The sequence below is a fragment of the Aquarana catesbeiana genome, linkage group LG03, assembly GCF_042186555.1.
Source record: "Aquarana catesbeiana isolate 2022-GZ linkage group LG03, ASM4218655v1, whole genome shotgun sequence".
Taxonomy (NCBI): Eukaryota; Metazoa; Chordata; class Amphibia; order Anura; family Ranidae; genus Aquarana; species Aquarana catesbeiana.
In genome coordinates, this window is record NC_133326.1 from 68538833 (window position 1) to 68564221 (window position 25389).

At 39.5% G+C, this 25389-nt stretch overlaps 1 protein-coding gene across 1 annotated transcript in view; it reads right to left on the bottom strand.

Moving 5' to 3' along the window:
* Positions 1 to 25389, bottom strand: part of SLC12A1 (solute carrier family 12 member 1) — a 199763-nt gene that overhangs the window by 169400 nt on the left and 4974 nt on the right. Inside the window, exons 2-4 of the mRNA XM_073618670.1 lie at positions 11305 to 11424; positions 6728 to 6803; positions 109 to 204 (exon numbers count right to left, since the gene is read on the bottom strand). Coding sequence (XP_073474771.1) covers positions 109 to 204; positions 6728 to 6803; positions 11305 to 11424 — 292 coding nt within the window. The remainder of the gene's footprint in view (positions 1 to 108; positions 205 to 6727; positions 6804 to 11304; positions 11425 to 25389) is intronic.

A 25389-nucleotide genomic window follows, 5' to 3' on the forward strand; every position in this document is an offset into this window, starting at 1 on the left:
AAAATATATAGAAAATTTTGCTACCAAAATATAATGAGTAAGAGGTACTTAGCTAAAAAAAGGAACATATAACAATGAGATATCTTTTTCTACTATCTTAGTACTTACCTCCTCTGACTATGCCATTGGTGCATATGGCAGACATAGAAAGACCAGTTAATGTGGTTACCACCACACTGAGACATATGACGACCACTCCGAGACCTGAAAATAGCAAAGATACTTGAAGTTTACCTGTACCATACACAAGCATCCAGCAAGGACTTCTGTACCCAAGGATGGAGCAACACATAATCCATGACTTTCCTGTAATGTGCTTGATTTAAACACACTTACCTTGTCGGAATCTCATTTCTACACAGACACAGTAGGGTAGACATGTTTAGATTGTTTACAATAAGTAGCATTTTAGTAAGCATTACTACATTGCCAATGTAACAATATTAGAGGCTATCAAAATATCGAAAAAAAAGAGAAATTATAATTGTTTTTATGTGTTTTTAGTGTCCTACCAGCAATAATAAATCTGCCCTATTGTGTCCGTGTGAATTACCAGGCGTAGAAGACTTTAATACATAAATTACTGATAAAAAAATCATAAGGATTAAAAATGACTGTTTGCTTTACAAATAAATAAGACATAATTGTTTCTTCCTATGTATTTAAAAGCCGTTTGTTAAAAACGATGTCCTTTTCCCCCAATGCTGAAACCAATTTACTTGCCTCATTGGTATATTGATGATAAAATATATTAGTTGCCTGGAAGTCCCAACAGTCTCAGAGAACATTGTTTATGTCTTATTTATTTGAATTATAGAATGTACAGTAGTTATATGAATTCCTTAACACATTTTCATGTATTGTCCAGTTCTTGATTCCAGTCAGCTGTGGTGTCCGTTCTTCAGAAGATACCACCTGAAATGTCCTTAAAAAAACAGTTGTATCCATGACGATTGCCCTATTCTTCAAAGATGATATCTAATACTATAATTTTTTGTTTTTTTCTGTTCTCCTGGGGTAATTCCAATCATATACAATCATAGCAAGGGTTCATATTGTTTATTACTGCCAAGTTCAGATGTGACATGAAACGGAATTGGAATTGAGCTGTGTGAGAACAGAGAATTCCAGTCATAAAAGCTTTCTGTAATGTTCTTAAAGGCTAAGTACACCTTTAAAAAATGCATATATTTTTGCAGTAGAAAAATGTACATTTACTATTTTTTTTTGTTGCATAATAGCCTGCAAACCATTGCACCCCTGATCAGTGGATTGTGGGTGTAATGCCAGGCTCCTGCAGACTCTTCCTCCAGCTCTTTGTCTGTACTGAGGTATGGGTTGGAGAGCTGGAGAAAGTATCAATGGACTACAAGTGTAATGATCACTACACTTGTATTCCATTGACAATGACAAAACAGTTTGTGGTTGGGGTAGACGGGACTTATAGTTCATTTACAGATCTCTGTATATGAATAATGCAGATGTATGGGTGAAGCCCCATACAGATGCACTGTTTTCAAAACTGACAGCTGTTGCAGGGGAGAAAACCCCCCTACACTGTCAAGGTGGCGAGGCAGTTTGGGGGTCTAGGGTTACCATCTGCACCACCTAAATATGGGTGTAACATTCAGCAAAAGGTGGAATCAGCCGTTAAGGCTTCCTCTGCATGAACCTTCCCAAGATCTAAAGCTAAGACACCTTTTTCTCTACCTTGACATTACCTTGACAAACTTTCTCCACATTGGGAGGACCCACAATGACTTTCCAGACCTGAACTCAGAAGAGATAGAATCTCAATACTTAGCCATGCAGAGATCCTATATTATATGTTGCCTTAACTTTTTACCTCCACGGACAAAACCGTTGGTTGCTATTGCAGACGTTGACAACCCAGTAATTGAAGTTACCATGGTGGCAAGAAGAATTATGATAACTCCAAGACCTGTTAGTGGTGAAAACATCAAATATTTTATATAGGCATCTCATCTTAGAGGTACAATTCTTATCTGGATCATCGCAGGCTAGAATTCAGGGACTCACTGTACTGAGATAACGTACTGAACTCCTGAAACTATTATAGAACAAGTTACTTATGATAAACCTGTGGACATGTGGAGCCATCCTTCCTGAGTAAATCCTGAAACTGGGTGCTTAAGAGAAAGACTTAAATACTGACTGAGATGAACTGCAGTATCCGTATATAATCTCCCGAAATAAATTCTTCCTCTTGACTTTTTTTTTTTTTGCTCTGTGCTCCAGCCGATGCTAAAAGAAAAAGCCTCCAGCGAGCCAAGTGTGTGATTACCTTAAAATAATGAGATTCTGAACTGGCTTCGACCTTTAGAACATTCATGGCTCATATTTTATTACCTCCTCTGACACATCCATTTGTGGCAATTGCAGAGGTGGACAGGCCAGTTATAGAAGTTACTGTCACTGCTAACCCGATGATAATGACACCAAGACCTCAGTGAAGAGAGAAGAATACAGTCTGTTAACTATTACAACATGTTCTCCATTTTCTCTTGTACAGAACATGCAGCTCTAATAAACTTTTAGAAATTCTCTATTAGAAAACCTGAGACATCATTATCCCTTTAATACATTATCATCTGAATATTAATAGCTGGAAAAGGCTGGAAAAAAAAACACTTGAGTTTTTTTGCCCATGAGGCAGAGAAGAAAAAAGGGTATTGCATTGCAGTTGTAACTTTACAATACTATTAAAGACTCTTGTATGACATAAACAAGCTCAACATCTAGTTACTACTTGATGCACAAGCCTCATAAAGAAAAAGAAATGTTTTACCTTCCCTGACTGAGGAAAATCCTCCTTCATTTGTGTCTCACATGCTCACCCTCCCAGACACTGCAGCCGAGCTCACAGTGGGAGGACTTCTGTAATAGAGGCAGTGCTGCCAGACAAGAAAACGGTGGGCAGGACTAGGTGCGGCCAGGTGCTAATTGACAACATTGCTAACAGCCACACTCCTTAAAAAATGTTTTGGCCCACTGTAGTGCAAGCAGGTACAGCCAACATAAACTTTACTGGCAGGATCAACAGGTATTTGTGAAACTTTGCAGGGGACTAAGATGCACTTTTACTTAAAGGGTAACTGCAGATTTACATTAAAAAATGTAAGATGATTTCACAACACCATCAATGCACCTCCGATTTCCTCTGCACTTATTTCATGTGCAAACAACTTTCCATCACCCACATCTGCCAGCGCACTGATTGGTATACTTTTAAACTCCATACACGGCCCTTAAAGTGGTTGTAAACCTAAGGCACAATATATATGTCCCTTTAAAGCACGATACAAAACGGAGTGCTTTTGCCCCTTTCCATGCTGTGCAATACCTGGTTGATTCTGCTTGTTCCTGTGTTTCCTTCTGTAATCTGACCATGTTTATCATGGAAGCTGATTCATGATAGCGTGGTTAGATTATGTGCTTCCATCATCCTGCTCTCTCCTCTGCATCTCTGTATCTCCCCCACTTCCCCTCCCTGTCATTTCCATATCTTGTATTCTGTAGTCTGTGTGAAGTCGATCTCCTACCCACTCCTTGCTTCCTGTCTCAATTGAGTATTCTGCTGCAACTGCTCCTCCCCTTGATTGTAAAGTAACATCTATTATATACTTTGATCCTTTCTGTTTTATGAACATATTAAGTACAGTGTGTGTGTTTTTTAAAATGATAATGTTAAATTCCTTCTTTGCCCAGCTCTGTTGTGTGGTCCTCCCTCTGCTAGCTTGCATACGCCAGAAGGGAATCTCAGCCCCTCCCACTGTACTGCTTAGATAGAGAAGGAGAGCAGAGGGAGGACATGTGACCCCACAGCAGAGCTGGGCAAAGAAGGTATTTAGCATTATAATAAAAATACACACACACACATACACACACTAGATGTGACCTTACAACCACTTTAAGGCTGTGCAACTACATAATATCAGCAATGGCTAGATGTCATGTTTGCCAGTATACCAATTTGTACACTTTTAAAATTTGTACACAGTCCTGGAGGATGTTTAGCAGCATAATGTTAGCAATGGCTAGCTGTCATTGGTCAGCCTGGTCATGTGACAGCGCTGACAATGAGTGTTTCTTCTTATTTCTGGGACAGATGAGACTTTTGTGGATCCTGGCATTATTACCAGGATCCTTCCAGAGCCTAAAGCAGCTCTGTGATGTCAGCTGTGATGTCGGCTGATTCACAGAAGAGCAAAAGTAAGCGCAGTCCTGTGACCAAGAAGAGAAGTATGGCCAAAATAGTTTTGACCATACTTCTCTTTTAAGTGCTGTAGCACTATGGTAGGCCATAGTTATACATGAAAATATTCCATGATGTAATTTATTGAAATGCCTAAACTTATTAGGAATACATAAGTTTATATGGTAGGTTAAAGGAAACAAACGGAATGTAGAAGCTGACATTGCTGACCTGTGCTTCTGAAAATGATAGTTTCCAGGTGGCCACTGTGACTCTGACTATGAATATGTGGATGAAGACCTCTTGGTTTTCTTTCTTTTTTCTGTTCCTCGTATGCATTTCTATGAGTCGGTGACCCCAAAAAATATTAAAGCAAGGGGGCCAGGATAACATTTTCAGAAGGCAACCAGCAAAAGGCAGCTTCCATATTTTATATAATGGTACACATCCTCTCTCACCCACAGAGGGGTAAGTACTATTTCTGGCTTGTTCCATTTTTTTTTAAACACTGCTCTTTTCTTTTGTAGCTACTCGTTTAACAAAAAGTATTACAAAATTAAGTGGGGGGGAGTACTACATTATTTTTTGAATTCACAACATTTAATGAATTATTATGTACTGCATTGTATTTATTTGTTTTAACATTATTTATTGTTCATTTTAGTCACTATTGTATTATTGATTTGAGTATTCCACCCACACACACACACACTTTATTTTTTATTGCTTAGTGTTTTAACACTTGGGGTTAGCAGCTGTACAATCACATTTAGTATATTGAGTTAATTTTCACTTAGAGGCGCAATGTTTTATTTTAATAATTTTAACAAAAAGTATTACATTAAAACAAAGTCGTGTGGGAGCTGAAAAAATATTAATGTAAGTGTATTCACTTCATTTGTGGTTTCAAACATGACTTCGCCTTTAGAAGGACTGTAAGCAAAACATTTCAAATAGTAAAACCCCAGACACGTCTGTATAATCTCAAGCAGCTTGAAATTAAATGACTATTGGAAAACATTTATTTTGAAGCAAGGAAGACATGTTCCTCTGGGTTACAGATTCACATCAAACTAACCAAAAAATAAATTACGCCAATTCATCAGAAAACAGAAAACTGCCATCTGACTATAAAATGGCTCAAGAGGTTAATTTTAAATATACAGCCATGCAGTGTAGATCTGCCATGTATATTACAAAATCAGCTGTTTTTCAATAAAAACTTTTTAATAACATTTTCAACACTCTGCCATAGATAAATAACTTAAAAGAGGAAAATCCTTCTGGCCTGAATCACACCTGGGAGCAAAGTAACACTTCTTAATGACCCAAATAAGTTACCAAACTGCCCTTAGAAAACTAATTGTGCATGAAAGCCCAAAGCAAAGAATTGGCAGGTTTCAAAATGCTCCCTTTTTATGAGAGGACAGAGACGCGGCTGTACCCCCGTGGCTATAAGGTTTCATTTGCTATGCATCATAAAATCACAGAGTACTTAATTGTCAGGCACAGCATATGCTGAAGTGCAGGCCAGAGAAAATGAGAACTTTCAGAATTAGTAATATTTGTCTTTTGTGTGAAGCTATCTTTCTATACATCTCAAATGACCCAGTTCTGTTTTACAGCTTTGGCATAAGCTATTCTCATTAAGTGAATGATGGGCGCACAATTAAAAAAGTGCCTATGGGTAAAAATGTCCTTATCTTACCATTTGTGCACATTGCACAATTAGAAGGATGTATTGGCTAAATTCTCCTTTTCAACACTTGAGGTCAATTGGGGTATGCTCTTGTTCATAGACTGGAAAAATAATTCTTGCTTTGAGACCATTAATGCAATGGGTGCATTAGCTATCCTGTTCAAACAGGTGTCCCTATACCTATATAAGCATTGGGGGGGGATGAACCACACATGAATAAAAAATTCTCTGTTTAATAAGTGTAAGTCCACTCATTCAGAGAATCAGAGCATCACATTTGGTGCTCTATAAACTTATACAAGGACCTCTTGTTAACAGCTTCAATCTCATGATATAAAAAAAATGTAAAGTGTCCAACATTAAGGCTGTTGTGATCAGACTATTGGCAATCTCGGCAAGCTGACGCGTTTTGGGGTGCGTCATGGAGCTCTGGGGAAGGGGGTGCGTCCCCGAAACACATCAGCTTGCCGACATTGACTATAGTTTGGTCAGTCGTTGCCACACTGGTTGATGATCGGAGATGGTTTTAATGCATTTTACTTCTGGCCTTTGTGAGTATTCAATCGGTTATTTTTATTTTTATTTTTTTAAATAGACTTTGTGTAATGCACAAGGCGTTTGCGGCCCTCTGTGTGGTCTTTTGCCTTACACTATATAGTATCAGTAGATCTCATGGAGATTTTATAGATTCCTAGAATTATATTCTAAGCTCTTTTGGAAAACGGCAACCTTTGTGAAAGATTTTAGTACTCTGAAAAGGCCTGAATAACATGTATCAGTGCAATATGCATATGGCAAATAATAATACTTACCAATTCCAGCTTGACCTACAATCCATGAAAGGCGAATGAAAAGCATCACACCCCATATGTTTAACATACATCTGACCTAAAAAAAAAGTGCATGGAAATAGATTTAGGTGTGGAAAATCAAAACATTTTATTCCACTGAGAAGCAATTTACTTTAGCCACTACAGAGCTCTGCAAACCATATGCAGTGGCCACTTTTTAAAGTATAACTAAAGGCAAAACGTTTTATTATTTCATTTTGGATAGAGGGGAGAGGTATTAGAACACCCATCAGTTTTTATTGCTGTGTGTGCCCCTATTAACCTCCTTAGCGGCATTCCCGAGTGTGGCTCGGGGTAGATTTTCAGTACCAAAAGCGGTAACCCCGAGCCACACTCGGGATTGCATCGCAGGATCCAGGCAAAGTTACTTACCTTGTCCCCAGGATCCTGCGATGTCTCCCCGATGTGGGTGTGAGCCGTGTCTCTGTTTGATCTATCACAGTGCCAGGCTCCGTTCCCTGCGAGCGTCGCGACGCACAGGGAGGGAGCCCGGCGCCAAATTCAAAATGTGAAAACCACAAATTTGATACAGATTACATTACTGTATCCAATTATTTCACATTCCTTTTGTCTCTAGTACTTTGTCCAGTGCCCTGCATGCAGTTTTATATTATATACAGTGGGGACGGAAAGTATTCAGACCCCCTTAAATTTTTCACTCTTTGTAATATTGCAGCCATTTGCTAAAATCAGTTAATTTCATTTTTTTTCCTCATTAATGTACACACATCACCCCATATTGACAGAAAAACACAGAATTGTTGACATTTTTGCTAATTTATTAAAAAAGAAAAACTGAAATATCACATGGTCCTAAGTATTCAGACCCTTTGCTGTGACACTCATATATTTAACTCAGGTGCTCTCCATTTCTTCTGATCATCCTTGAGATGGTTCTACACCTTCATTAGAGTCCAGCTGTTTTTGATTATACTGATTGGACTTGATTAGGAAAGCCACACACCTGTCTATATAAGACCATACAGCTCACAGTGCATTTCAGAGCAAATGAGAATCATGAGGTCAAAGGAACTGCCTGAAGAGCTCAGAGACAGAATTGTGGCAAGGCACAGGTCTGGCCAAGGTTACGAGAAAAAAAAAAATCTGCTGCACTTAAGGTTCCTAAGAGCACAGTGGCCTCCATAATCCTTAAATGGAAGACGTTTGGGATGACTAGAACCCTTCCTAGAGCTGGCCGTCTGGCCAAACTGAGCTATCGAGGGAGAAGAGCCTTGGTGAGAGAGGTAAAGAAGAACCCAAAGATCACTGTGGCTGAGCTCCAGAGATGCAGTCGGGAGATGGGAGAAAGTTGTAGAAAGTCAACCATCACTGCAGCCCTCCACCAGTCGGGGCTTTATGGCAAAGTGGCCCGACGGAAGCCTCTCCTCAGTGCAAGACACATGAAAGCCTGCATGGAGTTTGCTAAAAAACACCTGAAGGACTCCAAGATGGTGAGAAATAAGATTCTCTGGTCTGATGAGACCAAGATAGAACTTTTTGGCCTTAATTCTAAGTGGCATGTGTGGAGAAAACCAGGCACTGCTCATCACCTGTCCAATACAGTCCCAACAGTGAAGCATGGTGGTGGCAGCATCATGCTGTGGGGGTGTTTTTCAGCTGCAGGGTCAGGATGACTGGTTGCAATCAAGGGAAAGTTGAATGCTGCCAAATACAGGGATATCATGGACGAAAACCTTCTCCAGAGTGCTCAGGACCTCAGACTGGGCCAAAGGTTTACCTTCCAACAAGACAATGACCCTAAGCACACAGCTAAAATAACGAAGGAGTGGCTTCACAACAACTCCGTGACTGTTCTTGAATGGCCCAGCCAGAGCCCTGACTTAAACTCAATTGAGCATCTCTGGAGAGACCTAAAAATGGCTGTCCACCAACGTTTACCATCCAACCTGACAGAACTGGAGAGGATCTGCAAGGAGAAATGGCAGAGGATCCCCAAATCCGGGTGTGAAAAACTTGTTGCATCTTTCCCAAAAAGACTCATGGCTGTATTAGATGAAAAGGGTGCTTCTACTAAATACTGAGCAAAGGGTCTGAATACTTAGGACCATGTGATATTTCAGTTTTTATTTTTTAATAAATCTGCAAAAATGTCAAAAATTCTGTGTTTTTCTGTCAATATGGGGTGCTGTGTGTACATTAACGAGGAAAAAAAATGAACGTAAATGATTTTAGCAAATGGCTGCAATATAACAAAGAGTGAAAAATTTAAGGGGGTCTGAATACTTTCCGTCCCCACTGTATACTTTTCTTTCTGCCTGGAAAGTTGAAAATGTCCATAGCAACCAAAAAGTGTCCCTTTTTGAGTGATAGTGATTTGTGGGGAAATTCGTCATCAAAAACTGAAAGTAATGACAGCTGCAATTCTGCAACTGAGCAAATTTCAGTGTTTTTGTTTTGATTACATTATTGAATAAATTCTATTATTATAAATTTATAATATTATTATTTGTTATAATTATTTATAGTTATTTATTATATTATAATTTATGATTTCGTGTGTCAAACTTTATCATACCCGGGATGTCTACTAGACTCTTGTTTGAACAGATTTAAGTATGTTATTACTAAGAATTACAGGCCTACAATATAAAACACCAAATTTCCATGCAAAACAATGTACCGCTTTGAGCATCAAAAATCTGACATAATCATACCGCCAAGGAGGTTAATGAGATTTGCACTCTCTATTTGTCCTGTTTACCATTATCATTGAAACTAAAAGAAAACCATAAATTCTAGGTTATCCCCTGAAAGGTAATAGAGGGGAAATCTTCTAATGGGGACACTAGTTCTTGTGACCTAGAGGTCCCCAAGGAATTTATGTAATTTGCAGGAATTTCCTTTGGCTTCGGGACAGCAAGTGAAGGAAAATCTGCACAATGGGACACGGATGGCAAAAAAAAAATCTGACAAGAGTTATAACCCTCCCTTGCTCTATCCAAAATGAAAAAAAAAGTTTTGCCTATAGTTCTTCTTTAAGTCCACCTCTCTTGCTCTGGGTATGATTTTGCACACAAAATAGCCCTAATATTTTGGTCAATGCTGACTTAATACCATCATGTAGTTCCTCCATGTTCAGCTTGAACTATTTACACAAGATAGGATACTTCTATTTTTTCATACTGTGAGTTTGGGCCTTACCAACTGCGTATTGCAGTAGATATTGAAGTTTACCAGACTAGGAACTTTTTCCAATCCATATTCATCCAGTTTTGGTGATGTTATTCCCACTGCAAACTCAATTTTTTGTTCTTGCTGCCAAAAATTTGACCTGGCGTGGTCTTTGCTGAAGTAGTCTATATTCTTCAAAGTTTACGAACGATATGTTGTGTTTTCTGGAATATCCTTTCTCAAGAGCAATATCCTTTCTCAAGAGTTGTGAGCTTCCTGCCAGCTTAAATAAGTCTGGCCATTTTCCTCTAACCTCTCCCATTAAAGTGCTTGTCCCACCAAATTGACACTAACTGGATTTTTTTTGCTTTTCATATGATTCGGCAATTTGCAAGCAGTTTGAGAGTCTGCAACCACCATGGCTAGTACTAACAGTCATTCCACAGTCAAAATTGCTTAGATCAAAAATCTTCCCCAGACCAAAGTCACACAACACCCAAACCTCCTAGCCATGTCTGGATGTTTTATGTCAGGGGGCTCCAAGCTACGGCTCGCTACAAGATTTTTTTCGGTCTGCAGCTGATCTACACAGTCAGCAGTCTGATGGGGAACCTGATGTAAGGAGGGACTTTGATGGGGACCCTGGTGTAAGGGAGACTCTACTGTAAGGGGACCCTGACTTTGATGACAAAGGTGCAAACTTATTTTTATTTTTGTTTTATCTTTATTAATGGTTTAAGTTTATTTGGAATTTCTTTGTGTCGTTTTACTGAACGTATTTTCTTGTTGTTCTGAATCATATCATGCATATCATTCCTTTACATTTTACTCACTCATTTATAAAGCTGTTTTTTATTTTGGCCAGAGAATATTTATATACAACGTGGCCCTTGTAATGAAAAATTTCAGATTCCTGCTTTATGTATTAAGTTGCAGCCTCATGACTGGCTATTTTACCGTTTTCATTAATGATCAGATGTACCTGAAACCACTTTAGACATTGGGGGGGATTTACTAAAACTGTTGCACTTAGCATCTCATGCAGCTGTGCATGGTATCCAATCAGCTTCTAAATTCAGCTTGTTCGATAAGCCTTTTGCAATAAAACCTGGAAGCTGATTGGTTTCTGTGCAGAGCTGCACTAGATTTTGCATGCTCCAGTTTTCGTAAATAACCCAAATTATGTTTTGTTTATTAGTAAGTATTATAGACTGAGAAAAGTGAAAGGTATGTTTATATGAATTTTTGGAGCTTAAAATTCTGGAATTCCGGTTCATTGGGTACTTTTTTCTTTAACCTTTCATGTTTAGTGGAACCAAATCTATTTGAAACACTTGAATATAACATGCATTTAATTAGATCTTTCATGTTGCTAGGTAATATATTTTTTTAAATGGCAGACTTACCAGTACACCTTTTATCCATCCAAACTTTACAAATCCACCCTTTTGTTCTTCTGCATTTTGCTCTTCCTCATTCGCGATACCTTCTCCATTGGAAACTGATCCAGGGGTGACTGCAACATCCTATATATCCGTAAAATAACAATTACTGCTTTGTCTTTTGACAAAGAAAAAAACAACAATCAGTAGCTAAACAAACGGCTTTCTGGTCCTATAGGTTTTGCTAATCGCTATATATATTCTTTTAAGGAATATTTTCAATAAGGTGAATCATAAGTGATGGCACTATTCTCTAACAAAAAGTTACAATATTTATATTCTCTAAATGTATGTTATGTTTTACATAAGTGACATATAAGTGATGACATAATTATTCTATAGTTTCCAACTATAACTTACTTGGAGTGACGGTTCCTCTTTTGGAATCAGATAACTTTCTGCTTCTTTTTTTGGCCTGATGTACAGACTTCTACTAAATGTATTCTTTAAATGTTTATACTACACTAAACCTTTTATCTGAAAGCTAAATGTTTGCAAAGACAGTACAATTAGTGGTGAACTCCAGGAAATATTTGTATTGCATACTTACTGTACATTGGTCCAGCTTGGCACAATGTAAATATACATTTCTCACACTTGATTGACCTTTCAACTTCCTGAGTAGAGAAAGAGGGACACCTTTTAGCCCAACATTCTCTGGAAATACAAATGACTGGTTAAAGCTTAACCCCAGGAAATATTTGTATTGAATACCAGCTTGACAAATTGTAAGTATCTATTAGTTATACCTGATGGGTCACTGGGGAAGCCGGAAATCACCATAGTGGTTGGCACTGCTACAGTGATAGCCACAATTTTCCGGGTACTGTTTAGGTTTTATGTGAATGGCTACCTAATTGCACACTGACCACAGGGGTTTGCTAGCTCCGCACGTTCGCTACCCATAGAACAGCTTGTACTTTTTTTAATGAGTACAAGGCATTCTCTGATTCAACAAGGTGGAGACTGCAATGTCACTGCCTCTCCTCTCCATCTCTTCCAATCAGAGAATGCCATATATTAATTTAAAAAAAAAATACAAGGTAGTCTATAAATAGTGGCGGTGCCTAGTGAATGACCTTCTGTGTTCAGTGTGGCAACCGCTCACATAGATCCTGAACAGGACCCAGAAGATGGCGGCTATCACTGTAGCAGGGCTCACTGCTCCAATGATTTCCAGCTTCCCCAGCAGTCCATCATGCATGAGTAATACATACTTTGTATTACATTGTGTCAAACTGGTATGCAATACATATATTTCCTGGGGTTCAGCTGAAACCAGTCATTTGAATTACCTACAAACTTTGGGATAAAAGGTGTCCTTCTTTCTCAACTCAGGAAGTTGGAAGGTTTTAGTCTCCAAATACAAATATCTTCTAAATGATGGTGTTGATTTACAGGAGTAGTTCGTAAATGTTCACTTTGCAAAAAAAAGAGAAGTATGAGGATTAACTTTTTTTTGGAATCATACTTACCTAGGTGGATGCAGCTCCAGCCCGCTGTCTGCTGAAAACGAGTCATGGGAGTGCAGAACGAACTGTGATCCACAGAAGTACAGAAATGATCTTTGGCTGTACTTCTCCTTGTTAGTAAATAATGTGAACCTGAGGTAATTTTGAACACCCAACCACATGCAAAGGAAATGAAAAAAGAACAGGAATTTTACTAGCAAATTTTGGGTATTCAAAGTAAAAACGGGTTCACTTTATTACTAACATTCACTTTTCAAAATGAACATTCACTTTACTAAAGCTTTCCATTCACTATTAGAATTTTTTTTCCAAAACGTTCCTTTTAAGATCTTTAAATCAATTTTCCAATTGCTAGTGAGGTCAAACCCAATGGTCATTTTTCGACCACAGTAATGAGGCAATTTGAAGGAGCAAGATAGAAAATTTTTCTCGAACACATTTTTAACAGTGAATGTACTTTCTGTTTGGGGAAGTCCCCACACTCCACAATCCAATTTAAAAGCAAATTTTTTTAAGTACTTTCAATGACATCTGCATGACTTTTGACACAAGTGTTCGTACAAATGTTTTTTTAAACATCTACTAGTGTATGGCCAGATAAAGTAAAAAGTAAATCAGTCCCACAATGTTAAAAACACTTAAAGTGGTATTAAATTTTACATTTTAAAAGTTGCTGACAAGCAGGGTTTTTAGTAGAGAAGAGACCATATTGGTCTCTTCTGTCATAAATGCTTCCCCTACCTTTCAGCTGTTATATACCCTGAGCCTCACATGCACGGCGCAGCAAACATTTACAGAATCCAATCTGTGCCATGGTGATGTGACTGCCATGCACATGTGTGGGAGTAACGTCATCGGGGCCCAGAGATTCCAGCAGCCAAAGAGACGGAACTCGGAAGGAAGACTGGGAGAAGATGGAAGCACCCGGGACCAGCGGGATTTGGTCACAGAGTAATGCTGCAGGGCTACCTTTGACAGGTAAATCTGCCAGATGTGCAAATATGCATAGGTGGTTCATGCATTATTGCTTAAACCACCTGGAGGCTCATGCAATATAAGAAAACATCTGGTTTAATACTGTTTAAGTCACTTGAATATTATCTGGATTTTTATGTTTTTTTTTCATATGCTAGCCACAGTTGTGTCATGGAAAATTTCCTAAAAAATGAACAGAATAAGCAATCAGGTAGCTTTATTAAAATCTGAGTTCTGAGGTTGAATTCAGCTGAATTATGATCGCGCCAAGCCATGAAGTAGTGGGTAGAGTGCATAACATTTTGACAGCTGTATGCTTCATTTCACAGAGAATATAAAAACATAACTGACAAAAATCTTTTCTCTGCAGGATATAAAACGTCTTGATGTAAATTAAAAAAAAAAAAAAATACACAAACACACAGCTTTAAATACAAGGCAGAAGCAATTCTACAAAGCCCGAAAGGAGTATTTTTGTGTTATATTACTAAATGCATTTCCTGAGTTTCCAAAGTACAGTAGTATTTATATAGTATAAATGTGAAATTATTTTCTATTCCCATTTCCAGAGTAGAGAGAACTTAATGCATAAGCAAATGATCTCCTGCAAAGTTACCACTAATATGATTAACCCTCAAATGCCTGTAACTAAACAATCTGCTGCAATGCTGTGCAGTGCATGGTGGTTGTTATAACTGGGAATTGGTTAACAGGGAGTTTGCAAGCAGCTTTTAAATACCAATGTGCTGAATGCATACCACTGATGAATATGCATATTTCTATTTGTAGAGCGCGTACAGTCACACTTAACTGACAAAAAACAAAAAAAACAAAAGTTATTGCCACCTGAAACCGGTTGATTCTAGAATATTCAGAATTAATGCATGCTTTCACACTCCATTAACATAAATAACGCTTTCTAATGTTCTATTAATGTGCTCTGAATTCCCCTGTTTGCAGTAACAATTACTCATTTACTAAGAGATTTTTGCTAAGCAAACTATAAGTCATGCAACACATAACCCTACGGACAGATCGCTATTTTAATGGAAACTGACGAAAAACCAAAAACATTACCTAGGAATATATAAGCAGATAGTAAAATATTCCATGGATATAAAGCATTTCAGTTCATGTATTTAAAAATGACGGCTCACCCTTTTGACACATTGGCATCTGCTAGAGATTGCCATCTGGGAGTCTATGCAACTCAACCACATATAAAGCAAATGGTCACTGACCCCCTTCAGTGCCTATACAAGAAGCTATATGGGTAAAACTTTAAAGGCTAAGACCCCTTTCACACTGGGGCCGCCGTGCGTTAGCGGTAAAGCGCTGCTCGTTTTATCGGTGCTTTACTGCTGTTTAAGCGGCACTTTTCGGCCGCTAGCGGGACGCTTTTAACCCTCTCTAGCGGCCAAAGAAGGGGTTAAAAGTGCCTGTGTTGCAGCGCTTCCAAAGCACTTTTCAGGTGCTTTGAAAGCACTGCCTATTCATTTCAATGGGCATGCCCAATCACATGCAAGGAAAAAAAAAACATTTTTGCTTGCACATGATTGGATGATGAAAGTCAGAAGAGCTTCACCTCATTCACTGAGCTGCGGGGAAAATTCCCCATGCACTGTGCAAATTCCCTTGCAAAGTGAACAGTCTAGTTGCCTGTAGTAAATCAACCCCAATGTGCAGTTCCAAAAGAAGCACATGCACCTTCTCAAAAATTGCACTATACCATGGTGCACTGATGTGAACAGGAACCATAAAAAAATAATGTGATTTCCAATTTCCATTATCCATTTAAAAACCCATACATTCAATTTTAATTTCTTTAAAAATACTTACCAAGTGCATGTCAGCAGCAGAGAAATAAAAAAAAATGTTGGGAAAGTATTCACTCCAGTGAGCTTAATATTAGGCATTTTTGGCGGAAACTAGACAAACAAAAGAGTTGAACTCATTGGCACCACTTTGTACAGCAAATCTGCTGTAAATGTAATGACTTGATGGTCTTGATGATTTCACCCCAAGTTTTAAACTGTGTGAGTCAAGTACATTATCTCTAAAATTCACAGATAAAATAAATCACATCAATTTTCAGGTCTTTTTGTGATACACTCAGACCTATCAGGAATAGGGTCAGTCCAGGTTCTTAGGAAATAACTCATAGCGTGATCATTCCTTATACCAAGCAGTAGATAGGAATAATTTTCAACTAAAAATGTTCCTTTAGAATTTAGTGCACAAAAAGTGTCAAATTTATCAGGTCATTTGGCACAGAGTATTTTTTGCTTGGCCTTGGTGCAAAAGCTACTTGAAGTAATATATAACTATATATCAGAACATTCAAAATGTGTCTTTGATTGTCGCCTGGGCGACTTATTTAGTGAATAATGCAGCATTGTTCACAGAACTCAGAAAAGATCCTAACCTTTTATCCTTGAGGCCTCAACAGCCTAAAGCACATGGCAAGGAAAAGTTGAAATGCTTTTTTCTTTTGAGAAGGGGTCTGTCTTGTTTGATGTCATTATTTATTAGCAAAAATAAGAGCACTGATATCAGCTGACATATCTTTGTCCCAGCATCTAGGTAGATAAAATAAGCCTCGGACAACATTCAATTTTGAAAAGATTTATTCATGTAAACTAATCAACATTTGGGTTGTCAGTTTGGCTTCATCAGAACATATCATCTTGGTGAAGATGGATTGACGTGCCGGCTTGTTCATTTCAGCTTGTACCATTATGCAAATGAACCTTTTCTATATTTACAGGGGCTGCCAAGCTGATTTTATTTATGGAAATTCATACAGCAATGGGTTCAATGTTCTCCTGTATGCAAGCAAGATTATACTGTTCGGCCTAATGTATGCTTGAAAATTTTTCCCTAATAAATGCCCTATGCTTCACGCAGACCAGGTTTTTTTGTTGTTTACTGTTCATCAAGTTCCTTGTCAAGGTTTGCAGACGAGGCCTTCTTAAAATGCAGCAATGAAACGTTTTATCATTTCTTATCCGAAAAAGTAATGTTGGTGGATACACAAACGATATAGGGGTCCCATAAATGTGATATGATTGCCCTCCAATCCAGGTGATACTGATCTACCCAGAAAGGGATTTTATATCTATTGATGCAGTGCAACAAAGACTGATTGCAGGGCACAAAAATCACTGTGATTAGTACAGCAGCAGGTTGCTCCATTCTGTAAATCTGCAGAACAAATGTGTGTGGCCTCTATGAGTAAGCCATACATGGGCGAAATGCATTGGGAGGGGTTCTTCTATAGGTGGGAAACCAAGGTAAAGCCAAATTTTCATCATTTTTCAACTTTTTAGCTTTACAGACTGTGGATCCTGTGTGCAGCCAGGCACTATTTTCTTGTAGATAAATGTGGAGTAGTTAGTTCTTTATTCTACTATTTTATGTTTATGGGCCATACATTGGTGTGGCTGCATAAATCTAAGATGAAAGTAGTGCTGCTCAGCTCTGTTCCCCAAGGACAGACCATGTTTTCCCACTACTAGGTAGGGACAAAGTTGTATTTAGCATACTGTTTAAGTGAACAAAAATGATTATCTCGTAGGCTAGTCTAGTAGGAGAATAGAAAAACATTAAATTGTCCTTTACAGAGCTGTATTGCCTCTCTTAAAAAATGACCCCAGTCAGGCCCTGCATCTGGTGTGCATATGCACTGCAGCCACATTCATTCCTGTGGCTGGTCAGTTTGTAAACAGTGGTAGCCATGCTTTTGTTTTAGGCCACAGAACATTTCTTTAATTTCATAGCTGAGACATTTAACTACACTAGGAGCATCCAGGGCCACAAGCCTTAAGACCTGTTCACACCTGAACAGAGCAATTTTCAGGCATTTTTAATTGAGAGTTTTCCAAGCATATTATGAGTGGAGAAAGGAGCGGAGAGCTACTGTTTTGCCAGAAAACATGCAACAAAATGCTGGTAAAACACTTGTAAAAAAACTCACAATGTGCATTTTTCAGGCATACCCATTGAGGTCTATGGGGCCAATCTATCTCTAGTCTGCTTAAAAGAAGATCATGTACTTTTTTTAGCGACAGGCATTTTGCGATAGGCGACAAAATGCTCAGATGCGAACATCGCCATTGAAATTAATGGGATATGGTTTATTGAGTGTATTCAAGCTACAATCTTCAAGCAGAAAATTGCTCAGGTGTGAATGGGACCTAAGTGTGCCCAAGCTTACATGCGATGGGGATGCTGTAGCTTCAGCCACTCCAGAAGACACATTCAATCTACATGATGAACCAGAATTCACCTACAGTCTCCAGGCTTACTCTAATGCCCTGTACACACGATCGGACATTGATCGGACATTCCGACAACAAAATCCATCAGATTTTTTCAGACGGATGTTGGCTCAAACTTGTCTTGCATACACACGGTCGCACAAAGTTGTCGGAAAATCCGATCATTCTGAACGCGGTGACGTAAAACACGTACGTCGGGACTATAAACGAGGCAGTAGCCAATAGCTTTCATCTCTTAATTTATTCTGAGCATGCGTGGCACTTTGTGTGTTGGATTTATGTACACACGATCGGAATTTAAATGATTGGATTTTATTGTCGGAAAATTTTATATCCTGCTCTCAAACTTTGTGTGTCGGAAATTCCGACGGAAAAAGTCCAATGGAGCCCACACACGAACAGAATTTCCGACAACATAATCCGATCGCACTTTTTCCGTCAGAAAATCCGACCGTGTGTACAGGGCATAAGAGGTAAAATAAGGATCTTCACCAGTACACTTTTGTATAGTGATAATCTTGTCCATTATTCACATAAAGTAACCTTGCAGGATCCCTTTTTCAAGGCAAGGTGCCATACTCTGCATTGAAAAAGAGATCCTGTGAGGTCCTGAAACATTGGAATGTGATGCCTGTTATTTTATGTGAATAAAGGACAAGATTATTACTATACAAAGATGTGTTTGTGAAGATCCTTATTTTACGATGATTGTATGGTGGCACCATCCACTAATTTACTACACCACCCTACACAAACTGAGGCATTCTACAGAAGTGACAGCTACAGAAGTCTCCACATCTTTTCTTGTCCCACCACTGGCCATGGCGTGCAGGCGGCTACTGGACTGACCATCTCTGGCTTGATATGCGCTGTCTCAAATATAAAAAGTCCTGCCATTTTGGTTTTATTTAACAAATGTCAACTTTTTGTTTAATTGCATGCGATCCGTGCATTCTTCCTTTTTCTGTCTGTTATTAGTACTTCGGCTTATGGTTGGAGCTGCTGGGTCAAGTGAACCTCATACTGCCTGTGAACAGCCTGCCATTTTGCACACATTCACTTTGGACAAAAATTACTCCATAGATGACCCCAGATATTTGGGCTCTGGGTCCCAGGCAGCTTCTCACAGCTTCCAAGTCCATCTGCTACTACAGATGACTATTCTCTGGGCAGCAATTACACTCAGCGGCCCAGGGAAGTTTTAGGCCTACGTGTACTCAGTATGATTAGAGCAGAATTAGAAATACTCAGAGGAGGCGTTTTGATAATTGGCATATAAATCCAAGGATCAGTAACCATGTGGCAGGATATTTATCCATCCTCTATTGAGTCTGCCAATGGCCATAAATACAAAACAGAAGTCTGCATCATCCACATTATTACTCAAACCTAAAACATCATTACATAAAATTCTTACATAATAACACATTACCAAAAATATAAAGAAAATAGAGGTGCACTAGTATACAAGTGGTTTATCAATTTATTAATAGCAATGCGGCATAATTAATAGCAATTCTTTCAGCACATTAACAATCAACAAGGTTCAGATTTAGAATAATACCATTTACTGGCTAACTAAATAGATTCTAGTGCATGTTTTTGAGGCATGGTGGCCTCTTTTTTGAACATTGGAGAAGAGGCCAGTGTGCCTCAAAAGTTTTTAACAGAAAGTCAAAATTTAGAAAGGAGGGTAGATTGCTCTCAGAAAATGAGAAAGAACATCTCATCCAAAAGACCAAGATACCCCAAGATTCCCCTTCCAGGAGCAGACAAAGCATCTTATAGACATACTGGACTGTGCAGCATTGCTTCCTGATGTCAGTCTCCGAAAAAGATATTTTGTGGCACAATTGTCCAACTTTTGTCTTTTAATTGTCATTAATAATGTTATATTAACACAGTTATGTTGGTACAAACTTGTGTCTTCTTTATGTTTACAAGGTAATACTGATAGTGACAAGTCTTTCCTAAGAACTTCAATAAAATCTGAGGATCCATGATTCTAAGGCCGGCCATACATGGAGTGAATTTCTTTCCTGCAAAAATGGGTTGCGGGAAAAAAACTTGCTTGATTCCCGCATTAACACAGATAGCATTGATGCAGTAAATCCCTCCTGCTGGGCCATTGCCTTCTCCGTTTATCGTTAGCGGCAGCTATAGCCGCTAGAGATAATCTCCGTCTTCTCCCATCGGGGGTGGCTTCCCTGCCCTCCTCCGAGCCCCCCCCCCGATGGGAGAAGACGGAGATTATCTCTAGCGGCTATAGCTGCCGCTAACAATAAACGCAAGAGAATCCAGCAGGCTGGTTGCACCCAAGTTGATCGATCGATCAACTTGGTACATTCAGCCTGCCCATACACAGTTCGAATCTTGGCTGCTTCCTGACTAAGGCCCCTTTCACACTGGAGCAACAGGCGGTAAAGCACCACTATTTTTAGCTGCACTTTACCACCGTTTTTGCGGGTGTTTTCGGCAGCTAGTGGGCCGTCTTTAACCCCCGCTAGCGGCCGAAAAAGGGTTAAAATGACCCGCAAGTGCCACTGCAGCAGCGCTTTGCCGGCGGTTCGGCAGCGGTGCCCATTCAGTTCAATGGGTAGGAGCGGTGAAGGAGCGATGTATACACTGTTCCTTCACTGCTCTAAAGATGCTGCTTGCAAGACTTTTTTTAGCGTCCTGCCAGCGCACTGCTCCAATGTGAAAGCCCTCAGGCTTTCACACTGGAGAGACAGGAGAGGCGCTTTACAGTCGCTATTTTTAGCGCTGTAGCGCCTGTAAAGTGCCTCAGTGTGAAAGGGGTCTAAGGAAAAGGTTGTTTGTGTCTGTCACCACTGTTAATTATGGGTTTATTTATGTCCTTAACTCTGTTTGACCATCTCATATGTAAAAAATAACATTGTTCAAAGACTTAACCCATGTCTCTCCTCCCTCAGCTCATGTTTATCCTCCCTTCAGCCCATTTCTATCCTCCCACAGCCAATGTCTCTCCTCCCTCATCCTATGTCTATACTCCCCAGCTCCATACCTCCATTGCTGTTCAGCAGCTGCTGTCAAATTGTATCTCAATGAGGAGAGTTATACTGGTTCTAAAGTACTGTAGAACTGTGAAATTACTGGTTTCCCTGAGTCCATCCAAGTTTTATCCCGTCTTGAGCTCTGATGAAGGGGTAGTGACGTTGCCCCAAAACACATTGGATATTTTATATGACTTTTTTTTATCAACCATTAAAATGATCTTGAACACTTTCATCCAATTTTGGTCTGATGCTTTCTGTTATTTTTTGGTTTGAGCTCCCTCGGGCCTTGTTTGCCATCCCTTTGCCCATGTCTCTTCTCCAACAGCCCATATCTGTGCTCCCTCATCCCTTGTTTGTCCTCCCTCAGCACTCATCCAGTGTGCAGCTACCATCAGACAATTTCTATATGATGACACATACTGTAGTACACAATTTGTTACAAATATGCTACAATATTTTATTTATTTCAGGTACTTATATAGCACCATCAATTTATGTAGCACTTTACATATACATTCACATCAGTCCCTACCCTCAAGGAGCTTATAATCTAAGGTACCTAACTCACATTCATACATACTAGGGACAATTTAGACAGGATCCAATTAACCTACCAGCATGTCTTTGGAGTGTGGGAGGAAACCGGAGTACCCGGAGGAAACAGACGCAGGCACAGGGAGAACATGCAAACTCCAGGCAGGTAGCGTCGTGGTTGGGATTCGAACCAGCAACCCCTCTTACTGCTAGGCGAAAGTGCTACCCACTACACCACTGTGCCACCCTATATGGAGAGAGTATTATTAGATGCTCCTGTATTGTGTCTATATATTACAGTATATGTGATCAGTCAATAAATAACCACATAGAGTGTACATCTCTCCCAAACCAAGTCCATATTGGCTGTCTGTAAACATTATCATACCCTTTCTACCTATGACCCAAATCTACAGATTTACAAAACTGGACACTTTACACTTTTGACAACAAACCTGGGCAGAGCTGGATTAATTCCTAAGGATATGTAGACAACGTGTTAAAAAACATTCAGCTGGTATCTGATTTATTTTAGGCCCTTTTGTTGTTGCTCGGGGAAGTACATATGTTCTGACATCTGGGATTAAACTGACTGGCTCTTGAATTATACATGCTACTGTGGTGTAAGGCATGCATACCACAAACCATCATAATATGTTAACAGCGAAGAGATAAAAAATTGACTAGTCAACAGGTCAGGCTGGTAAGTATGTTTTCTAAAAACCAGAGAATGGCTAGACTATTAGTAAAGCAATATTGTGATCACTGTCATTTTTCTTACTACCTACTTTACTAGGTATTGCACTCTTTTTGTGTGTGTTAACCTGGATTCAGAGGATTTGGTGCCTTGGCGCACAAGATCCTGACAGTGTGAGTGGAAATGATAGCTGTCCTGCAGATTAGGGTTGTCACCTCATCCCTTTAAACCTGAACACATATTAATTACACAGGTTCTGGGACTAATTAAGGTGGTAATTAAACTCACTTGGTGCCTTATCTGTAATAAATTAGCCTCAAAACCTGTGTAATTCATATGTGTTATGCCCCGTACACACAGTCGGACATTGATCGGACATTCCGACAACAAAATCCATGGATTTTTTTCGAGGGATGTTGGCTCAAACTTGTCTTGCATACACACGGTCACACAAAGTTGTCGGAAAATCCGATCGTTCTAAACGCGGTGACGTAAAACACGTACGTCGGGACTATAAATGGGGCAGTAGCCATTAGCTTTTGTCTCTTAATTTATTCTGAGCATGCGTGGCACTTTGTGCGTCGGATTTTTGTACACACGATCGGAATTTCCGACAACGGATTTTGTTTTCGGAAAATTTTATAGCCTGCTCTCAAACTTTGTGTGTCTGAAATTCCGAAAATGTGTGACGGAGCCTACACACAGACGGAATTTCCGACAATCAGGTCCTATCACACATTTTCCATCGGAAAATTCGACCGTGTGTACGGGGCATTAGAGTTTAAAGGGATGAGGTGGCAACTCTACTGCAGATGTACTTGCATTGTTCTACACAGCACACACAGCATAGCCCTCCACTTCCTGCACATAGCCCAGGTGTTGTATTTGAGACAATGCAAACAAGAGAGAACTTTACAAACCATGGTGCCATGCTGTGCAGCTTTTCCTCTGCTGTTTACTTTCAATTTCTAAGGACTACAGATCCCAAGGTACCTTGCTGCCTGTAAGCAGTGATTCCAGTATGGACTGGAGGCGAACGACTAACACAGCTCAACTAGTTTTCCTTAGTGTTGGGCAGACACTTTTTACATGTGAGTGGAATGTTTACTTATTTTAAATAAAGCCAGTTGTTATGATTTTACAAGATGGGAGCCTCCTTCCTTCTTTTTATTTCCCACACTGGATGCTATGACATATGAGATGGGATTCTGCCCGATGCCTATGTGGAGAGAGGAGTACATTTAGTGACTGCTGGGGGAGATTTGGCATGCATGCTGGTTTATAATTTGACCTATATATTGATCTGGTGAGTTCGATTTAGTGAGAGTGGTGAAAGATTCACATTGTGGTGGAGCACTTTTGGTTTATTTTTATTACTCTGAAGAGGAGCTGGGACTTTACAATGCAACTTTATTACATAGTTGGTGAGGTTGGAAAAAGACACAAGTCCAACCTATGTGTGTGATTATATGTCAGTATTACATTGTATATCCCTGTATGTTGATTGTTCAGGTGCTTATCTAATAGTTTTTTGAAATTATCTATGCTTCCTGCTGAAACCACTGCCTGTGGAAGAGAATTCCACATCCTTACTGCTCTTACAATAAAGAACCCTCTATGTAATTTAAGGTTAAACCGCTTCTCTTCTAGTTTTAGTGAATGGCCAAGTCCAAATCAATGGTTGTGTAAAAATGACATAAGTAGTAAAGAACAGTCCATAAATAGTACATGAAGTGAGTGCTAAAAAATAACACCTGACGACAGTGCACCTTCACCACATAGATTGTGCGCTTACCAGAAGGCAAGCTTTAACCACTTAAGCCCCGGACCATTTGGCTGCCCAAAGACCAGAGCACTTTTTGCGATACGACACTGCGTCGCTTTAACTGACAATAGTGCGGTCGTGCGACGTGACTCCCAAACAAATTTCACGTCCTTTTTTCCCCACAAATAGAGCTTTCTTTTGGTGGTTTTGATCACCTCTGTGGTTTTTATTTTTTGCGACGATTTTGAAAAAATGCATTATTTTTTACTTTTTGCTATAATAAATATCCCCCAAAAATATATTAAAAAAATTTTTTTTCCTCAGTTTAGGCCGATACGCATTCTTCTACATATTTTTGGTAAAAATAATCGCAATAAACGTGTATTAATTGGTTTGCGCAAAAGTTATAGTGTCGACAACATAGGGGTTAGTTTTATGGCATTTTTATTAATAATGTTTTTTTTTTACTAGTAATGGCGGCGATCAGTGATTTTTATCGTGACTGCGACATTATGGCGGACAGATTGAACACTTTTGGTGCTATTTTGGGACCATTCACATTTATACAGCGATCAGTGCGATTAAAAATGCATTGATTACTGTGTAAATGTGACTGGCAGTGAAGGGGTTAACCACTAGGTGGTGCTGCAGGGGTTAAGTGTGTCCTAGGGAGTGAATCTTACTGTGAGGGGGAGGGGCTGTGTGTGACACAACACTGGTCACAGCTCCCGATGACAGGGAGTGGTGATCAATGTCAGTGTCACTAGGCAGAACAGGGAAATGCTTGTTTACATCAGCATTTCCCTGTTCTTCCTCTCTGTGAGACGATCGCGGGTATCCCCGTGGACATCGAGTCCGCGGGACCCGCGATCACACACACGGGGCTCGCGGCAAGCCGCTTTTTAAAGGGCAATGTACAGGTACGTTAGTGTGCCTGTATGTGCCCTTCTGCCACAGTATATGTGCATGAAACGGTCGGCAAGTGGTTATGGAGCCTGCGGCTAAATACCCAGCCAGGGCCTTTATCCAAACGGAAGATGGTAATCCACTGTTTGTTATGGGAAGGAGTTTATAATGGGCACCAAATAGCCAGGAGTACTCAAGCATCATCACCAAGGATCAATTCAGGTATTACCCAAAAAATATAAAGAGGGACTCAAGAGTGTGTACTGTACCATAAAGGATTTAATAAAATAAAAGAATTGCACTTACAAATAAGAAGATAAAAACGGTCATATCAAACAGCCGGCCAGCAAGCGAACACCCGTCCACTGAGAAGTGTGATGACATCAGCACGTCAACCTTTGAC